The following is a 17,606-nucleotide window of genomic DNA, read 5'->3' on the forward strand; positions in this document are numbered from 1 at the left end:
ACAAAATCATCTGGGTGTCATCCCTGTCAGCAGAGTCAGCTAATTCTCATAAAAGTTATCAAAAGATCATTAAACGATCCAAAGGTATGTGTTTTCTTCTTATTAGCTAATGTTTATGCCAAATGGTATGACAACAATGGCATCATAACTTTTGCATATGGGCTACAAGGAAAATATATTCCCTGAGAATAGGTGTCCTAAAATGGAAAGCGGCTGCTTAATTCTTAAAATTAAAAAGCAATTCTGACACCTAGTGGTCATTTTGCAGACACTCCAACAATCACAGTTTTACAATAAATATTTGCAAGTACTCACTGTGTTGAGTTTTAAGCAACACTGATTTGTTTAGTCTTTTTCTTGACCTTTACAACAGTCAACTTCTCTAAAGAGACACAAACAAGTCATTACTTGAAGACTTATTATGATGGTGTAAAGGTTGCATACCAAAATCTGACTGACTGTGCATTTTGATTTAGTTTATTGTCCCCTCCATTGACCCAGTACCCTTTGGTTTTCAATCTCCGCTTCAGTTTCTAAACTGTTAATTGGCTCCAATACCAGCGGTCACATTCATATGACGTTAAGAAGCGATAAAACCAGGATTAGGCTGGTAATGCTTTTGACAGAAATATTTCTAACAACAAACAAAACTGAAAAGGAGGCCATAGTGGACAGCTGAGTGCATGGCGTAGCCCCTTTAACACTACCTTGCAGTCTAAATAGTGTTAATAACATTTACAACATTCTATTTATTTAGTTATTATTATATTGGAAAAACTTTAAATTTTTAAATTCCAAGATTTATGTGGCAGATTGTGTGGTGTGGTGCACTATTGATGCCCATTAATTATCACAACTGGCCTTTTTATTCAACCACACACATACACACACACCACAAAATCAGCATATTAAATTAACGCCAGTAATTTTGCCTCTTCGAGTTAGAGAAAATTAGGAAGAGTACAGGAACTTTCTGGAAAAAAATGACATCTTAAAAAAAAAAAAAAGTTTGAAAAAATTAAAGAGGACCAAAAATTAATAATTGTCTAATAATGATGTGTAATTACCGTTATTATTACCGTTATTGTGGGTGGGGTTTAGCTTTATTAAAATACACGAGTCCCGTTACTTTGGCTGATGTACTGATCCTCTGTTATGACGTTTTCATAATAACAATGGCCTCGTGTCATATCACAGAAGAGCCATAGACCCGATCAGAGAAAACCTAAATCCTCCTATAACATACACAGCTGTACTATTGTTAAATCAGGGTGTTTAATTAGTTTATTATTAGTAAAACTGTCCACCGCTGCTTACTTTCACTCCAAAGCTAGCTAAGTTCACGTTAGCCGCTGCTAGCCTGCTAACCTAACCAAAACAGCTGGCTACTACTGTGATTTCTCCTGCACGCTTTCACTAAGGATACATCCGAGCATCATACTTACCGTGAAACAGCTTGGTAAAACGTACGTCGAGCTTGATCATAAGAAGTAAAATAGTTTTTGTTCAAGAGGCTAAAGTCATGCAGGTAAATGGATCCACTCCAGGCATCAGACCATGTTGGCTGGGCAGCTGCGCACTGAGTCCATAAGGATGTCTTGGAAAAATAGGAAACTTGGAAGGAAGCTCCAGATGAACAGTTCTCACCTTAAAGGGGTAGCCCATGGCCTTATGGAAAACGTGGTTTATATACGCTGTACAATTAGTCTATACTTTAACTAGCTAAACATGTCTTTATAACACAGAAGAAAGCAGAAGGTCTATTTAGAAACTGTGAGTGGTCGAATAACGCAGTAATGATTGACTAACTTATTCTGTTTTATGTCAGACACACACTCCCAGATGGGGACAAGAGCCAGTTTTGATTACATTCACAAGAAATAGCCTATCCAGAAGGTAAATCCACAAATGCTGAGTCTGATCATTTATATTGGAGTGATGTCATCTGAAACTAAACATTATGGGCTTTTTGATTTTGCAGAAGAAACTACATCCCTCGGCTAGTAAATACAATGTTGTAGCACGTGAATTATAGTCAATATTCTATCGTAAAAAATAACCAAACCAACTGTTCTAAAATCCCTTTTCCCAAAATGTCCATACCATTTGAATCACAACGTGATTGAGTCTTGTCACAAAATGTTTACTAGATAAATAGCATGTGTTATGCAGTAAGAGTTATACAAATGCGGTGTCTAATATTGGTCTAATGTTGTGCGGCTGCTACATCTTTCTACAGTCACAAGGGGGCAGTATAAACGCTAGAATAAGGTTTGAGCACTGTAATGAAATGTAATTGTCTCCAAAGCTTTTGTACCATTGAAGACGAATACATTATTCATGTCTATACCTCACATATGTTTGAATTAACCTATATCGCTCTTTAACACTTTATTAACACATCTTCACTGTCTGCAGGATCAGTGTTAAAGCCTTTCATTTGCTGTTAAGGAGAGGAGGCAGAGGGTCTTGCTTACAATAATAAACTGCAATAATGCAGTTCACAGGAAGTGACCGGATACAAAAATGACACTCTCTTCCTTTGGTTTTCCTGGATCAGGTCAGGAGGGCAGCAGTCTGAACAAGGATGCAGCTCATATTGATGTGGAAGAGCAGTGGCTCTACTCTAAGCTCCTCCCTGAGCCACTCCCAGGGAGTAGTAAGCCCAGCATTAAAGCCAATTGTGAGATCTTGTTTCATTCATTCAAACTCATAAGTCATTTTTTTCACTGTAAAATGTTAAAGTAAATTCAGTTAGAAATGTGAGCCTATATGGTTACTTTAAAACTCTATTTACTTTGTTACTCTAAAATAATATTCTAGAGAAGTAGAAAAAATGAGTGGTAAATTGCATCATATTAAGCATAATATTATAGCGTAGTGTCGAGACAATGCAGGTGCAGGAATGGAATAACAAACAGCACAGAAAATATTAATGGCTGCTTGGATCTGCCTCACTAGTAAAGTCCATTTGAATCCCATACTGTATCAGCCACCTGCATCGGTATAAGGGCTCTCTTAATTTGTCTCTTTAGTGCTGACAGTTCCTATTTACTATTCACCAGTTCAAAAAACTTAGTGGCTAAAGGGCTTCTCCATTACACTTGAACACATATTTGAAAAAAGCAAAAAGCAAACTGTAACTTCATCAGGACCTACATAAGGCCAAATGACTTACAATTACATTTGCTGCTATGGGTGTATGGAGTTGGACTCAAAAACTCGGGACAACACCACAGTAGCTTAAGTCAAATCTGACAAACATGCATGCTTTTGGAACCTTTACTTTCTTATATGCATTTATGCTGTATAGTGACACAGTGTGTTTAGGACTAATGACAGCACTCCTGATGGTGTTTTATCATTTTCATAGTAATGGCCTACTTTTATCTCCCATGATTTCTTATAAGCTGCTCAACGAGGAACCATTGTATTCAGACCTCTAATAAGGCAATTAGAAGATGGTGATGTCTATAATGCATTACAACAATGTGGTGGCCTTTTTTTTTTTTAGACCTCACACAATAAAGCATTTTGATTAGTCTGACTCTAGTTGAATGTCTGTCAGTAGATTGTTTTATGTTAATTCTGCCTGTAACATGGGATTTCACCTGGGATTTAAAGGCCTATGATAAATTAATTAATTTGCTTAATCTAACCTACAATGTATTCCAGCCTATATAGCCTATATATTTTAAAATTAGACATAAGTGTATGTTATTCTTCGTCCTTGTCAAAACAACACTGGTACAACAGTGTTTTGAGATAAACGTGGACCTGAAAGTTTTGTTCTCCGGTGTCCGGGTCCAGGAGCGCACAGACAGACCCGAGGAGCGCTCCCGCTGCTCCAGCTGTGGCCACAGCAGAAACTGCGTCTCTTTTTGACAACTGTAGAAGTGCTCCTTCGCTTTCGTCTCAGGGACTTGTAGTTTTTGGAGCTCCCCGCTCGGCCGCTTGGTAGAGGCCTTTGAGAGAGGAAAACTACAGTTCCCTCGCAGCTCCACAGAGGTGTAAGTTGTCAATATGGCTGTTGTCAGACAGACAAAGCAGAAAGGCAAATAATTCGCCTCTGATCAGAAATCCTTGGAAAGGGGTCGGACGGGGCACTGTTACCATATCGCTCCATTGTTCCGCTGCAGTGGGCACACCGCGCATCGTTGCTCACTGTCAACTTAAATGGTACTGTGACTGGAAAGAGAGGTAAGTCATGTAGTTTTCTCTGTGTAACACTAAAAGTGATGTTATTGATATCAAACGTTTGCTAGCCCCGACGGCTAACGTCAGCTAGTATCAGCGCTGGCACGGCTAGCCTGTTATGCTAATCAGTCTGTCTACTGTACGCTACCTCTGAGAATGCTAAGTTTGTCCCTGTGTGAAGATGCCCGTGATTGCTGTCAGTTCACATTACTAAATGTCACTTTGAACAACAGCGGGATGAATAAGTTCTCCGTTTACATTGCCGCTGTGATAAGATGTTTAAGTATAGGCTACTGCGCCCTGCATAATGCATAGATTCGCTAGCGTCGTTAGCTTTTGGGCAAAGGGCGTGCAAGCTGGCATCATCTGTGGTGTACCCGCAGCGCTTAAAGCACACACGGGCTGAGCTCTTACTGCAAGACAACTCTCAGCAAAACAATTAACCTAGTGTACATTGTGCAACCAAATAAACACACACCAAATATTCTTTGTAGGTTAAATCATTCTTAGAAGTTAGTTTCACCTGCGATCTTAGATGAATAAGATCAGGAAGAACTAGACCTGTACTCATGTTTCTGTGTTGTTACATGTGTTATTACTCATCAGTGGCACAAACGTGTCTTGAGTAGGGCAATTAAACTTTCCTGTCCACTCCGAGCACTGTAGCACATTCTGTTCTTTCAGCAGAAGAACTGTAAAGTCTTTGCATATTTGAGGAGCATGTTTCTGACCGACATGACCTCTCTGGGATTTAACTAGTAACATCAGGACAAGTTAGGGTTTCGTTTGAATGGATTACAATCTCGTAATGATTTATGTATTTGCAATCGCAATTTACTAGTAGACTAGTTAATGTTCAATCACCAGCATTACTAAGCTACACAAAATAGAATAACTTAAGCTTTGAAGGGACCCTAAAACGACATGGACCTGGGAATGTTTAGTAGAAGTTACAGTTGGTACAAGAGGTTAAGCATTAGTTGAATGGCCATAGCTCAGTAAGCTTCCTGACTGTGATATTTAATGCTAAAATAATAATATCCACTGTTCCAACTCATGAATAAATAACTATAAGTTTTAGATAGTAATTTCCATTCATGCATATTTCTAATGTCATATCTGGTTTAAATGAGTACAAAAAGATTTAGTTTTTAGCTGTAAATATCAAAGCTTTCAGCTGTAACTGTTTGGATGCAGAATGTCAAAATGCTCCCAAATTGCCTTAGCGCTGAACAAAAGTATACATGTCAGGACTGAGTGGTTCTTGCACAGCCTGAATTCACTTAATGTTCCCTCTGTCCTCTGTGGGGTTTGCACTCACACAGATGTAGAAAAATGCCAGTGACCCCTTTTAAAGCATTTATCATATCGCCATAGGTCGGGCTGGCACAGAAGATGGAAAATCTGCCGCAGTCTGATTCCAGTTGCATTGATTTTGAGCACAGCAAATTGCTTATGAAAAACATAGAGCGTGGGTGGTGTGCCGAGCCGGGGATATATTGTAGCTCTTAAAGAACGGCAGTCAGAATGTTAAGATAGCATCAGCTGTCAAGGTGACTCCGGCACTCTGCGTGCGTTGCCTGCTGCTTCCCAAAAATAGCAGATTTTATGCCCTGCCCCTCCCTCCTTTTCTTTCACACTTGTGTCTCTGGCACGTCTTCTTTTCTTATCTGCTGCCTCTTTCTTTTACCCCTCCTGCAGTTTTTCCTCTTTCATTCCTAACTCGCCCCCAGTGCTTTTCTCTGTTCCATCTGCAACTCTACCGCATGTTCTTTTCCCACTTAATCCTCCCATTCCGCTGCCTCCTCCAGCCTGTAAACTGTCTCATCTCTCCCTCCTCTTCCTCCCTGCTCTTTGCTCTTGATTGCACTTTTTCTGCCTCTCCTTGGGTTTGACTTTCCTCCACTTCTGCCTAACTTCCTCCTGTATTTCCTGTTTCCCTCTGACAGTGAGTTGTGTCTTATGCCCTGCAGCAGGATGACTGAGTTGAGCGAGGAGCCACGCTTCACTATTGAACAGATAGATTTGCTGCAGCGCTTGCGTCGCTCGGGGATGACCAAGCAGGAGATCCTTCATGCGCTGGACACTCTGGACCGGCTGGACCGGGAGCATGGGGACAAGTTTGGCCGCCGAACCTCTTCCTCCTCTTCTTCCTCTTCCTTGTATGGTGTAGTGGGTGGGGCCAACAACTGCACCAACAACTCTGCCTCCAACAGCGCCACAGCGTTCAACAACAACACTGCCTCGTCTGCCTCCTCTGCGTGTAACGGTAACAGCACCAGTGAAGCCAATGCCACTGACCTCTCGACCTCCGCCAAAATCTCCACCTCCACCCAGACACAGTACGCCAACAGTGGGGCGCATTCTCCGTCACCCAGTAACAGCTATGACACATCTCCTCCTCCAGGCCCACCCCCTCCGTCGGCAATCTTGCCTTCGCCCGTGTCACTAGTGGCACTGGCACAGAATGGGCGGGACAGCCTGGCCGCCACACCCAACGGTAAACTGTCCCCACCTCGTTACCCGGTAAACAGTGCAGCTGCGGCGCGGGCCTTTGGGTTTGAGCCCACGGAAGAGGACCTGGATATCGATGACAAGGTGGAGGAGCTTGTGAGGTTAGTACTGGGCGTTCAAGGTACTGGGCTGAAGTTGAGAATACTGTCATATGTACTGCTTTGTGACACTTGGATGTTAGTGGATGGCATAGTGGTTAGTGTTCAGTCTCACATGATTTGATGCGTGTGTAAAGCTGTGTGTTTACTGTTTAATTCCTAATTCTTTCCTTCCAGTGTGTGACAGGTTGTCTGTCACTGTCAGTGTGTGTCTGAGATGGTTCTTTTTCTGGTGAAGATGTCTCAAGTCATTTTAGGCCTTGTTTCCAATGCTCATGACCTCTAAAGCAGAAAATCAGCATCTTTGCTGCTGAGCTAAAAAGAGTTTCAAACTACGAGTGTAACTCAGTTGGTCAAGAGTCATTAACCCAAAGTTTTCTGGTTTGTTTGCCTGCTACAAGCAAAGCAATGCTGTTGCATCCTCAGACACTCCACCTGTCTTGTCTCCAGTGTTTTTGTACTATGAATGGCTCAATGGTTCCTTTATGCAAAGTAATATGAGGGCTCAGCAGAGCTAGACAAGTTCTGTCTTATTGTTTTTTTGTGGTATTTTTGTTCTGTTTGCATCAAACATATCAACATACAAATGTCATACACTGCATAGTATGATAATTGCACTAGTTTCTATTGTGATTTTCTATTGGCACTTGCTTTACTGAGGAGTTTACTACCGGACACCTTCTGTTTTTAGTCATACATTGACTAATGTTGAAGCCAGGGTGCTGCTGTACAGCAACAGAAGGAGCTAGACTGATGTTTAGTCACTGATATAGTTTGTGTGAGGTTTTCATTTTACATAGTCGATTGAGTGCTTGTCATTAATTGCATGGCTGATATATATTTTTATTATTGCTAAGGTGATGGTTTAAGTCTATTTTTGTTTTTTAAATCCTAATTAAAACCAGTGTGTTTCGTCCTGGAGTCTGCATTTTGCCCATTATAGACATTGTATTCTTTAATTCTCAGTTAGACAGTTTTTATCCCTTTGCATTTCAGTTTACCTTGATTATGAACATATTTATACTCAGGTTCATAGGCAACTGTGACTTCCTTGGTTCTCACACCTGGGTGACCAATGTCACACTTTATAGTTAACAAGACTGACTTTTATGTCCCTTTCTTCTATAGTCTGCATTTCAAACAAAAATGTCATTATTTGGGAAGATTATCCTGCCACTGTTTTACTTAATTAATGCGGCATCTGTGCCTTGTTTATATATTTCAGTTTCATAATGCAGCAAAAACTGTGCAGACTCCAAAAGATTAAATTATTGTTTCAAAGTTGCCGTAGCCCGCAGCTAACCAAGAAGTAGGGTCTTTGTTTCCATAGTAACATATAGGAGCACCTTCAAACCGGTGTCAGCGACGGCGCGAGGAAATGTAAATGGTAATTTGTGGTTTGCTGATGATATTGTGGAGCCAGCAGCACAGAGGAATGAGAGCACTCTGAATTCAACTGTGTCAAGATGGCTGAGCTGCTTTTGATACGTCTTTGTCATATTATAAACGTGCAATTGCCAAATGGTTTTCAATTTTGCTTATTGCTCGAAATTGAATACTACTACATTTATTGTGTACTACTCACAAGTAGGGGTGTGCATTGTCTCTAATCCTGCGATAATAGTGTTACAATTCACAATGATTCCGATTTATCCCGATAGTGACAACAAGGCGAGTCTTATATCCAAAATCTCTTCTTCATTACGAGGGGGGTATTATGCAAATTCATTTTTTAGTGGTTTCTACCATGTTATAATTACATGGTTTTCTTATCAAAAACATGCCTGAAGAGGTTTTAGATGTCTTCCATGCATGTGATAGTAATTTAGTGATCTCTCCCGGGCCCTATTCAAACCCTTCTTAAGGTTAGTTGTAAGATTCAGTCCAATGCTCACAACAACTACACCCTACAACTTGACAAACCTGATGCAGTGTGCAGTAGTTTCATTAGTACACTTAATGGCATGTATAGTATGTTCAAAACAATAAAAGGTAACATGGTGATCTAAATATGTTACATTTGTGTCGCAGGGTTTTATAGAATGGGTGTTTCGAGGTACAGTGGTCATTAAAATATTGTATGTCAAAGTATCAAAACCAGTATTGTGACTTTGGTGATATTTGGTTAATAATTTTTTTCTTACATCATTACTTACAAGTATCTGAACCATGCCAACTAAACCAAATATTATGCATATCTTGGCACACTGATCAGTAATCCAACCAAATCAATCACACATATATGGCACAAGTAACCTGTCTGTAGCGATTTGTAGTTATGAACTTAATGACTCCGTGTAAATTGCATACAATGTTCAGTATACAGTACATATTATAAGTTACTGTATAGGGTCATTGTGTGCAGCTGAGGTTGTAATGTGTTATTATAGTTCAAAGTTCACAGCCATGTTTACTCATTCAAGTATATGTTTTCTTAGTATGCTTGTGCATCAATACTAGAAGCAGACTATACACAAAACAATGAATTTAAAGATGCATTGTATAATTTTTATCGTGGAGGGTGAGTGACCTGTTAGGGGATACTACTGCTTTGCCTAAAATGTTCCGAAGTCTGACATTAAACTTATCTGTCTCGCGTATTTAAACACTGGTACTTACTGTGAGCAGGGTCACCTTTACACAGATCTGACATGTGACTTGACCTGGTGATCTCGCTTGCTTGTCTTCATGGAGGTACATACAGTAAATGCCAAACTGTGGAACATTCCAGCCAAGGCAGTAACAGCTTCATAGAGACAAGCAGGTAGCTGGCCCTCCACCAGAAAAATTGCATCGAGCAACTTGGAAAATTATTTTGACCGCAAATTTTAAATCATTTTCTTTTTCAGATCATAATCATTGAAAAGCAGTACTGCTGGCATCATGCAAAAAAAACTGCCTCTTAGCAATTTGCCCCAAAGCAGAGAGTGTGTACTTTTGAATAGTGGTATTATTCCATCACATCCTTGAAATGCAGTAAATTCACTATAAAAAGTTGAAAATAGCAGAGAAACTGATTATTTTGGAGCACATGACTTGTGATGAATGTGTTTCACAGTGAGCACCATACGGAGATGTACATCCTGTGACTTGGCAGCAGAATATCAAACATAAAGGCTGTATTGTTTGTTTAATGTGCGGCTAATTACATTGTAAGTGTTCGATCAGAAATTATATAATGCCTTTAGGGGAGGCTTACTGCAAAGGGTCAAGTTGGCATTTCATATCTTTTGACAGTGATATTTGTGGCTTAACTTGGCCAGTACGTTAACAGGAGAAACAGGAGAAGGGGAAAGAGACAATTGGAAGAGATTGGACTGTTTTTTTTTTAATTTAATTTAATTTTTTGTTTGTTTGATGATAGCATTTTTGGGGGGTTTATTTATATTTCTGAGTAAGGTTTGGTCGAAAAATTGAACTATATTTTGAGGCCAGTATGTAGGGCTGTTTTTGATTTTCCCCAAATTAGATGTATTTATTATAATCTATAGTTACTGCTTAATTCATTTTATGTAAATCATAAATAGAAAGTAATACAACAATAATTTCTTCTACAGCCCTGTTTCACTACAAAGTAAGAGAGCAGTGTATAGTTTGTGTAGTACCCTCAGAAGATTTGGTCTAAACAATACAATACTAAACACTGTATTGTCCAACTGGTATATAGGTCTATTTCACAACATGATTAGACAATCTAATTATTGTTTTCAGTGATTGCTATTGAGTTTTATGCGGCACTATGCTTCTGATCAAGTTCACTGCAATTAAGTGAAGAGAAATCAGTGTGAAAATCACGATCCTCATTTTGACATTTTCCACATGTTGGGATGTATATAACAACAGGAAGTGCTTTTTTTGCACTTATCTATCTTTAAATATGTTGTTGTGATTTTTTTAAAGATACTAATCTAAAATATGTGAATCCTTGAAATTCTGTTATCCAATATCTTTCCAAATGAATTTTTTTTCCCCACATGATATCACGTGACTTTGTGGTGGACATTTAATCAATGGCAGCATTTATGCTGTTGAATACATCCACAGTAAAAGCAGCTTGCTGTGTTAGTAACAGTGATGTGATTTAGCTAAGTACGAATTGGCAAAATGACAATTTGTAGCCCTAGAAAAAGGTAGCCTGCTATGAACCTCTATGAAACAAAACATTTGATTCAAAATGTCAAATAATTATGAATAATCACACTAAACATATTTTTTGCCATACTGTTTAAATTCATATAAGGATTTATAATGATAATATCAGTAACATTTACTTGCATTAGCTGGCTGTAGTTTTTAGACTCACATTGATTTTGGTGTCAGTTATTTTTTGTCCATGAAGATAGATACGTTGTAATACCATTCTGTGGAACATTCCAGGCAAAGCAAATCTACTGAGATAAAAAAAAAGTTACATATTGCACCTTTTGTTAGGAAGCAACCCATAATTATTATTAATATGAATATAACAATTAATATGAATTGAGCTGATTTGTATCTGATGCCCTGATGTAGTGATCAAAAGTGTGAGATTTCATGGTATAATTTGCTGATTCCTTTCCTTGATTAACTAAATTCTCCACAATAAGAAAACTGAATCTACTGAATGAGATTAATTATCAGCACACTTTTTCTCATTCTCAAATTCAATTTTTTTTTCACTTTTCCATTAAAAATGACTTGAGTTATTCATTTGTGATTGTAGAACTCACACTACAATAATTGGTTTCCACATTTGGACTCACAACCATAATATCGGCCCCCATCTTGCACTAGTTTAAGGTTAAAATATGTGTGATTTTTAATTTTTTGTCTTCCTTCCAGTCCTAATAACCGTTTTCTATTTGGGGGGAAAAAAAGCACACAAAAGTCTAAACAAAGAGAAATGTTTTCATCCACAGCATCTGAATTTGAGTTTGTGTGTTTGAACATTTGCACTTTTCAATATTATACCAAATATATTAATTCTTGTATTTGACGCCGTCAGTTACAAGATGAGTACAACTAAGAATGTACCTCACAATAAATGATTTAGCAGTTACACTATACATTCTGACAAAAGGGACATATTACTTCATGTTGTGATGATAATAGAATAGTTTACTCATGGCATATTTCCTTTTGTACAGTGGAGCCCTCCTCTTTATAGCACTTGTCCTGGTTTTTGATGGAGCACAAAGTTAAGTAGCACTCAGCCACCCTGCTCGCCTGCGCCTGTCGCCCCTGTCGCCCTGCGTCTGTCGCCCTCCCTGAAGCTGAGGGGGCGTGACGCGGTGCTCTAGCTCGTCGAACAATCCCACGGAGCCCTTGACACTTTTTGTTCTCGGTAAAGTGCATGTTTCCTTGTGGTTGGTCGGTGGGGGGCTCGGCCTTCTGTGATGACAGCTAGCTCACTCAACACTTAAGACTCCTTCCTCCTCTTGTCTCTCTTCCCTTCACTTCCCTTACTCTTTCCCACCCTCACCTCTCTCTCTTTTCCTTTCCCATCACTCTCTTTTCCTTCTCCCTCAGTCTTGCGTCTCTCTTTCTTCTGATTCCTCTTCTCCCTCTACCCCCTCCCTCTCTCCCTTCATGCCCTAATCTCTCTCCTTGCCCCCTTCTCTTCCTTCCATCTCCTCTCCTGCACTAGCACTTTCTACTTCTTATTTCCCTCCCCCCTACCTCTCTCTTTTTTCACTTTTCTCCTTTTGCCTCCTTCACATCGCTCCACGCTCTCTTACTTCTGACCCATCTCTCCTCTCTCCTCTGTCTCCCTCTCCTTCTGCCTCTTCTCTCTCTTCTTTCTAACCCGTCTTCCCCTTCCCCATCCCCTTTTTCTTGTCCTTTGTCTCTATCTCCTCTCCCCTCTTTCCTCCCGTTCTCTTTCCTCTCTTCCCTCTCTCTCCCTGCCTCTCCCTGCCTCTCCCCCTCCTCCCTCCATCCCTCCCTCCTCCTGCCAGTCCTTGTACAGCCGCTTGTGCTACATTGATTCACCAGTGTCGATACAAGCAGCACTTTTGAGGCTCTAATTTTAGCCGTGCCGCATGAGACCGCTGAGGAGGATATTGATGCTGGATGTCAAAAACTTGTGACGCATTTGTTATTTTAGACCTATGTTAGTACTAGTGCTCCGCAATGTTACGGAAACTGAGAAGCTTGCACGATTGCGCCCAGTCTGCCCACCTTAAAGATGTTTTTTTTTACTGAAACTGTAAAAATGACTTTGCACAAGGCATTGTTAGGCAACAGAGCAAAACAAAATTATTTCAAAATAAAAAATTCAGTTAAATATATAGGATTAAGTTTTGAATTGAGACATAACATGAAAGCCTCTGCAAACAACAAAATCTCTCATATATTTATATTGTCGTTTTAAATTTGTTAACCGTGTTATTTATACCTCTAAACATCTATTGGCTAACAGTTTGTCCCCCTTTTTTTCTGAAGTGCAATTAATGTTATTTAAAAATAGCTTTCTTTACAGTCTTTGGAATACACTCATTTCTATACCTTTACTCCATTCACCTTCACAGCTTTTCTGTTTTACTGTCATGTCCTCCTTTTCACAAAAACACCTTAGACTCTTAATTTGCACCCTAGACGCCAATTTGCATCTTTCTGTATTTACTTCGTGAGACTGGGTTGTCAGTAGGCTGCAGTCATTGTATATAGTTTACTGTATATAGTTACTCTACGTAGATATGCCTCGTACTGGACAGACAAATGCATCTTCAGTCTGTGTGTCTGCCAGCTCTGTGCCATTGTGAACAAGATTGTAATATGTGTGTTTGTGTTTGTCCTCCTCATGTTATTATAGATGTATAGGGGAGCGGATTGGGCGCGGTGCCAGAAAGCAGGGTGGGTACACTATGTGTTCACGCACCACCCTCCGATTCTGCAAGTCTTTGCATGTTCTGGGCTTTTTTTATTTACCCGCCCAGACAGGAGGAGACCAGCGCTACATTTTACATGAAATGAGGAAAATAACAAACACATGATTACCACTGATTTGAAAGACCTCGTCTTTGTGTGGCTCTGATTACGCTTCGGCAAAAACGCCACTGAAATGTTTCTATTAAAATGCAGAAAAACAGAGCCGTGCTGAGGTGGCTTTAGAAAGCAAAATATAATGAATGGTTTTATATCTACAGCTGAAAACATATAGCATTGATTTTTGTTTTATTTATGTTAGAATATTTCCTTGTTGATTCTCTGGTTTTGGACTCTGATCAAGTTGGACCCTGTTTCTGGCTCTTGTTTGGAGACTGGACAATCACAAAAGTTACATCTTAGAAATTGGCCACCTGAGTTTTAAATCATTTGTGTAGTCAGTGGAGTCCATATCTACATGTCTCTATGGCTCTATGAAAATTTAACACAGAATCAGTAGCCTTCAGCGTGTCAAAGGGGATTTTTAAACAAGATTAATTGAAAATATTTGTCCATTCCTCTCTTATCCTTATGTGCCTATAGCCTAAACATGCTCTATATAAGACTTTGGTTTGTCTGAAACCGTATTGCCTTGGTGCTAGTTTATTTTATTAGTGCTAGATGTCCTTCGGTTGTGATATTATGGAGGTTAGAAAGTAAGATTCAAATCATTTCTGAATATTTCTCACACATTGATGAAACAAAAAATATTTTCAGTGTATGGAGTATTTTAATTAGTAATTTAACAAGCTGGAGGAATTGTTCCCTTTACCCCTTTTTTGTAGAGCAAAATAACAAAATAAGAGACTGATACAATGAACATAGATTAACATGTAATAATCTTATGCAGGTATCACAGTGTTTATAGCCAAGGCTAAAACCAGTCACTTGGAGGGATTTTAAGAGGTCAGATTTCACTAAATGCAATATTAAAGGGTTTAAACAACAGTAATAGGCAAAAGTAAATGCAGTGGATATGTCCAAATATACAATGCACACTCACTATGTTACTCCCCTCAGCCCTCACACACACATTACACATGGTCCCACTGCTGCCTTTTGGGAACTGACCACTATGCCACCATGCCAGATATGTTATTCAAAGCTGGAAGATGCCTCAAAGTGTGAACTAAAATGCATTTATTCAATTAAAAACAGTTGAACAATGTTAAACACTTTGGACATCACTGAACATAATGTGCGTGGCTGTGTGTGTCTGTGTGTCTGTGTGCGCACGTGGTGGTTGTGCTGTGCAGGAGGGAGAGCAGTCTGGTGAAGGAGGAGATCAAGGCCTTTTTGGGGAACAGGAGAATCTCTCAGGCCGTGGTGGCACAGGTGACTGGTGAGTACGACCTCCCAATCAAATAGGAAAAAACATAATAATTAGCGTCACATAAAGCCCTGACTCTTTGCAGAAAAATATTACAGCAAAAAACAATACTATGAACTAACTACATTATTCCACTGATACAATAACTTTAAAGCACGATAATTCTAGTAATTTATTCTTAATAAGAACCAAAGCATGGCCAACAATAAATAAATGGCACAATGAACACTTTACTAACTTTTTCTACTATCTTTAATGAGTTTTAGAAGTTAATAATTCAACCATCTACGGCTCAGCTGTTATCATAGAGGCTAAACTCTATTGATACTATAATGAACATGAAAAACATGGTTCATCTATAATATATTGGTGTTGATATAGTAATTTTTGTGTCTGGCATAGATACATACACTGTATAAATAAATGTATTAATATATGATGAACAAAAAACAAAACTTTATATTTCTTAATTATTATTTTTTTGCTTATCCAAAACTATGACATTTCCAGTCTTTGCACAGCCATGTTTTTGATGATAACTTTTCTCCCGAGCTGAGATGCTGAACAATTCCTAATTAATTACACATTCTGCTCTTTTAGAGACACACAAAGGGTGAGCTGTGAATCAAAGTGTTTTGTAATTTTCTCCATTGTACAGCCCCCTATTTCACTTTTTATGTTTAAATGCAGCTTCCTGGACACACAGTCTTAATTGTCAGAGGATTCAACAATTATCAACACAATAATTACAGAACAGAAATAAGTGTTTGGTTCTTTGTTGTCGTTGTGACAACAAAAGACTTTAAAACAACTTGTACCATACATTTCTTATAAGCAAAACAAAATGAATAGAAGATTCTCCCCTTTTTAAGTTCTCATGCTATAGCCACTAGTGTTGTCGTGATACTAAAATTTCAAACTCTTTCAATACTAAGGAATAAACTCGATACTCAATACTGATTCTGATATCATGATAATAATAAAACAATAGAATGTGATTTTCAATATTAAAGCAAAGTACTTTCTTTTATATCCTTTTGACAACCCTAAGTGCTACACAAGAGACAAATAGCTTCTCTAATGAATTACATGTGTAAATTTAGCTATGATTAAAATAACTATTGATTGTCTGTGCAGGTATTAGCCAGAGCCGGATCTCTCATTGGCTGTTGCAGCATGGGTCAGACTTGAGTGAGCAGAAGAAAAGGGCCTTTTATCGCTGGTACATTCTGGAGAAGACCACACCAGGTATTACACCGCACCGAGACTGTTCTGTTTGTCTGCTCATTGGTTATTTCCTGTTACATAAGGTATTAGAATAAAGTAGGATTTATGAAGGGGCATTCGGAGTTCAGCTGTGGACTGATGCAATCTTTATTAATTTTAACATGGCATAAATAAAAGAGGGTTAAGGTTAGATCAAAGTATACATATTGTCTTATATGCTAGTTTATTCATGTTAAAGATAGGAGTCCTGGACTTAAATGTAAAACTTCCAATTAAACTCCAAAATATTAGTTTTATCAAATATATACACACAATATGGAGTTATACAGAACAGTGATACAGTTTTTATAGTATACACCAGTGTTTCTCAAACCGTGGTACGTGAAGCCCTCTGCAGTTTGAGTATTTGTTTAATTACACAAATCCAGGAATGTTTTTGACTTCTTTTCGGTTAATCAGCAATCCGTTGGATTTAGAAACTACCTACCTATCCATAGTTTAGTCTAAGTTTAGACCTGTTTTAGTCTCGCTGTAGCCCTAATTGCAGCCTGATATAGTCCAGGTTTCGATCTGGTGCCACGTGGAAAGCCCAATACTAGTGCTTCAATACTAGTGCTTAGGTTTACACAATAAAATATCCCACAATGAAAACATATGTATCATTTCAGCTCTGACAAGTGTGTTCATTATATTGTATGAGGAGGGAGCAGCACATAGCAACATACAACGCATTTCTTTACTTTGTGTTGGAATATGAAAAGAAGAAAATAATGTATTAACGAAAGTAAATCAAGTAACATAATCTTTTCAAAATAACTTCAGGTCTGGGAGGTTCTTAACTCCCATTTCGCAGCTCGCTATAAGTGGGCTGCCTTTAACACATGATTATTGTGTTAGCTTCGACAGCCATACTTTGAAAGCCTTAAGAGAAGCAGCTGAACCTGGCAGTAAAAATAGTTGTTTAGATCTCTTAAAAATAGGATAGCACCCACTCGTCTACCTGCTGCCTCCTGACAGACTGTTAATTAGAAGTGATAAAAGCTGAATACAAGTGAGAGTATATATACAATTGTGTGAGGTGTTTGTGTACCTGCCCCAATGTAACGCACCTCTGCTGGAGCACTCACTCGCTAATGACTGGCTTATTAAGCAGCTAATCAGCCCTCTGCTATTTGAGATGTATGATATTAGTCTAACATGCAAATCCAGGTTCATTAAGATGGAGTGAGAGGAATTTATAAAAGAGGCAGATATTAATGATAACTTGTCTGTTGAGATATTCACCTCCTAACCCAAAGTTTGAGGTTGAGTCCCTGCTCCCAGCATTATAGAAT

At 38.8% G+C, this 17,606-nt stretch overlaps 1 protein-coding gene across 4 annotated transcripts in view; it reads left to right on the forward strand.

Moving 5' to 3' along the window:
• The first annotated feature begins 3,896 nt into the window (after positions 1–3,896).
• Positions 3,897–17,606, forward strand: part of hmbox1b (homeobox containing 1 b) — a 32,064-nt gene continuing 18,354 nt past the window's right edge. For 2 of the 4 annotated variants that reach the window (XM_055232244.1, XM_055232245.1), the window contains exons 1-4: positions 3,897–4,200; positions 6,147–6,812; positions 14,972–15,057; positions 16,183–16,293. In XM_055232244.1, the coding sequence (XP_055088219.1) occupies positions 6,160–6,812; positions 14,972–15,057; positions 16,183–16,293 (850 nt within the window). In that variant the 5' untranslated portion in view covers positions 3,897–4,200; positions 6,147–6,159. The remainder of the gene's footprint in view (positions 4,201–6,146; positions 6,813–14,971; positions 15,058–16,182; positions 16,294–17,606) is intronic. The other 2 variants (XM_033990834.2, XM_033990835.2) reach the window with 1 other exon arrangement.

This window comes from Periophthalmus magnuspinnatus, chromosome 24 (genome assembly GCF_009829125.3).
Source record: "Periophthalmus magnuspinnatus isolate fPerMag1 chromosome 24, fPerMag1.2.pri, whole genome shotgun sequence".
Taxonomy (NCBI): domain Eukaryota; kingdom Metazoa; phylum Chordata; class Actinopteri; order Gobiiformes; family Gobiidae; genus Periophthalmus; species Periophthalmus magnuspinnatus.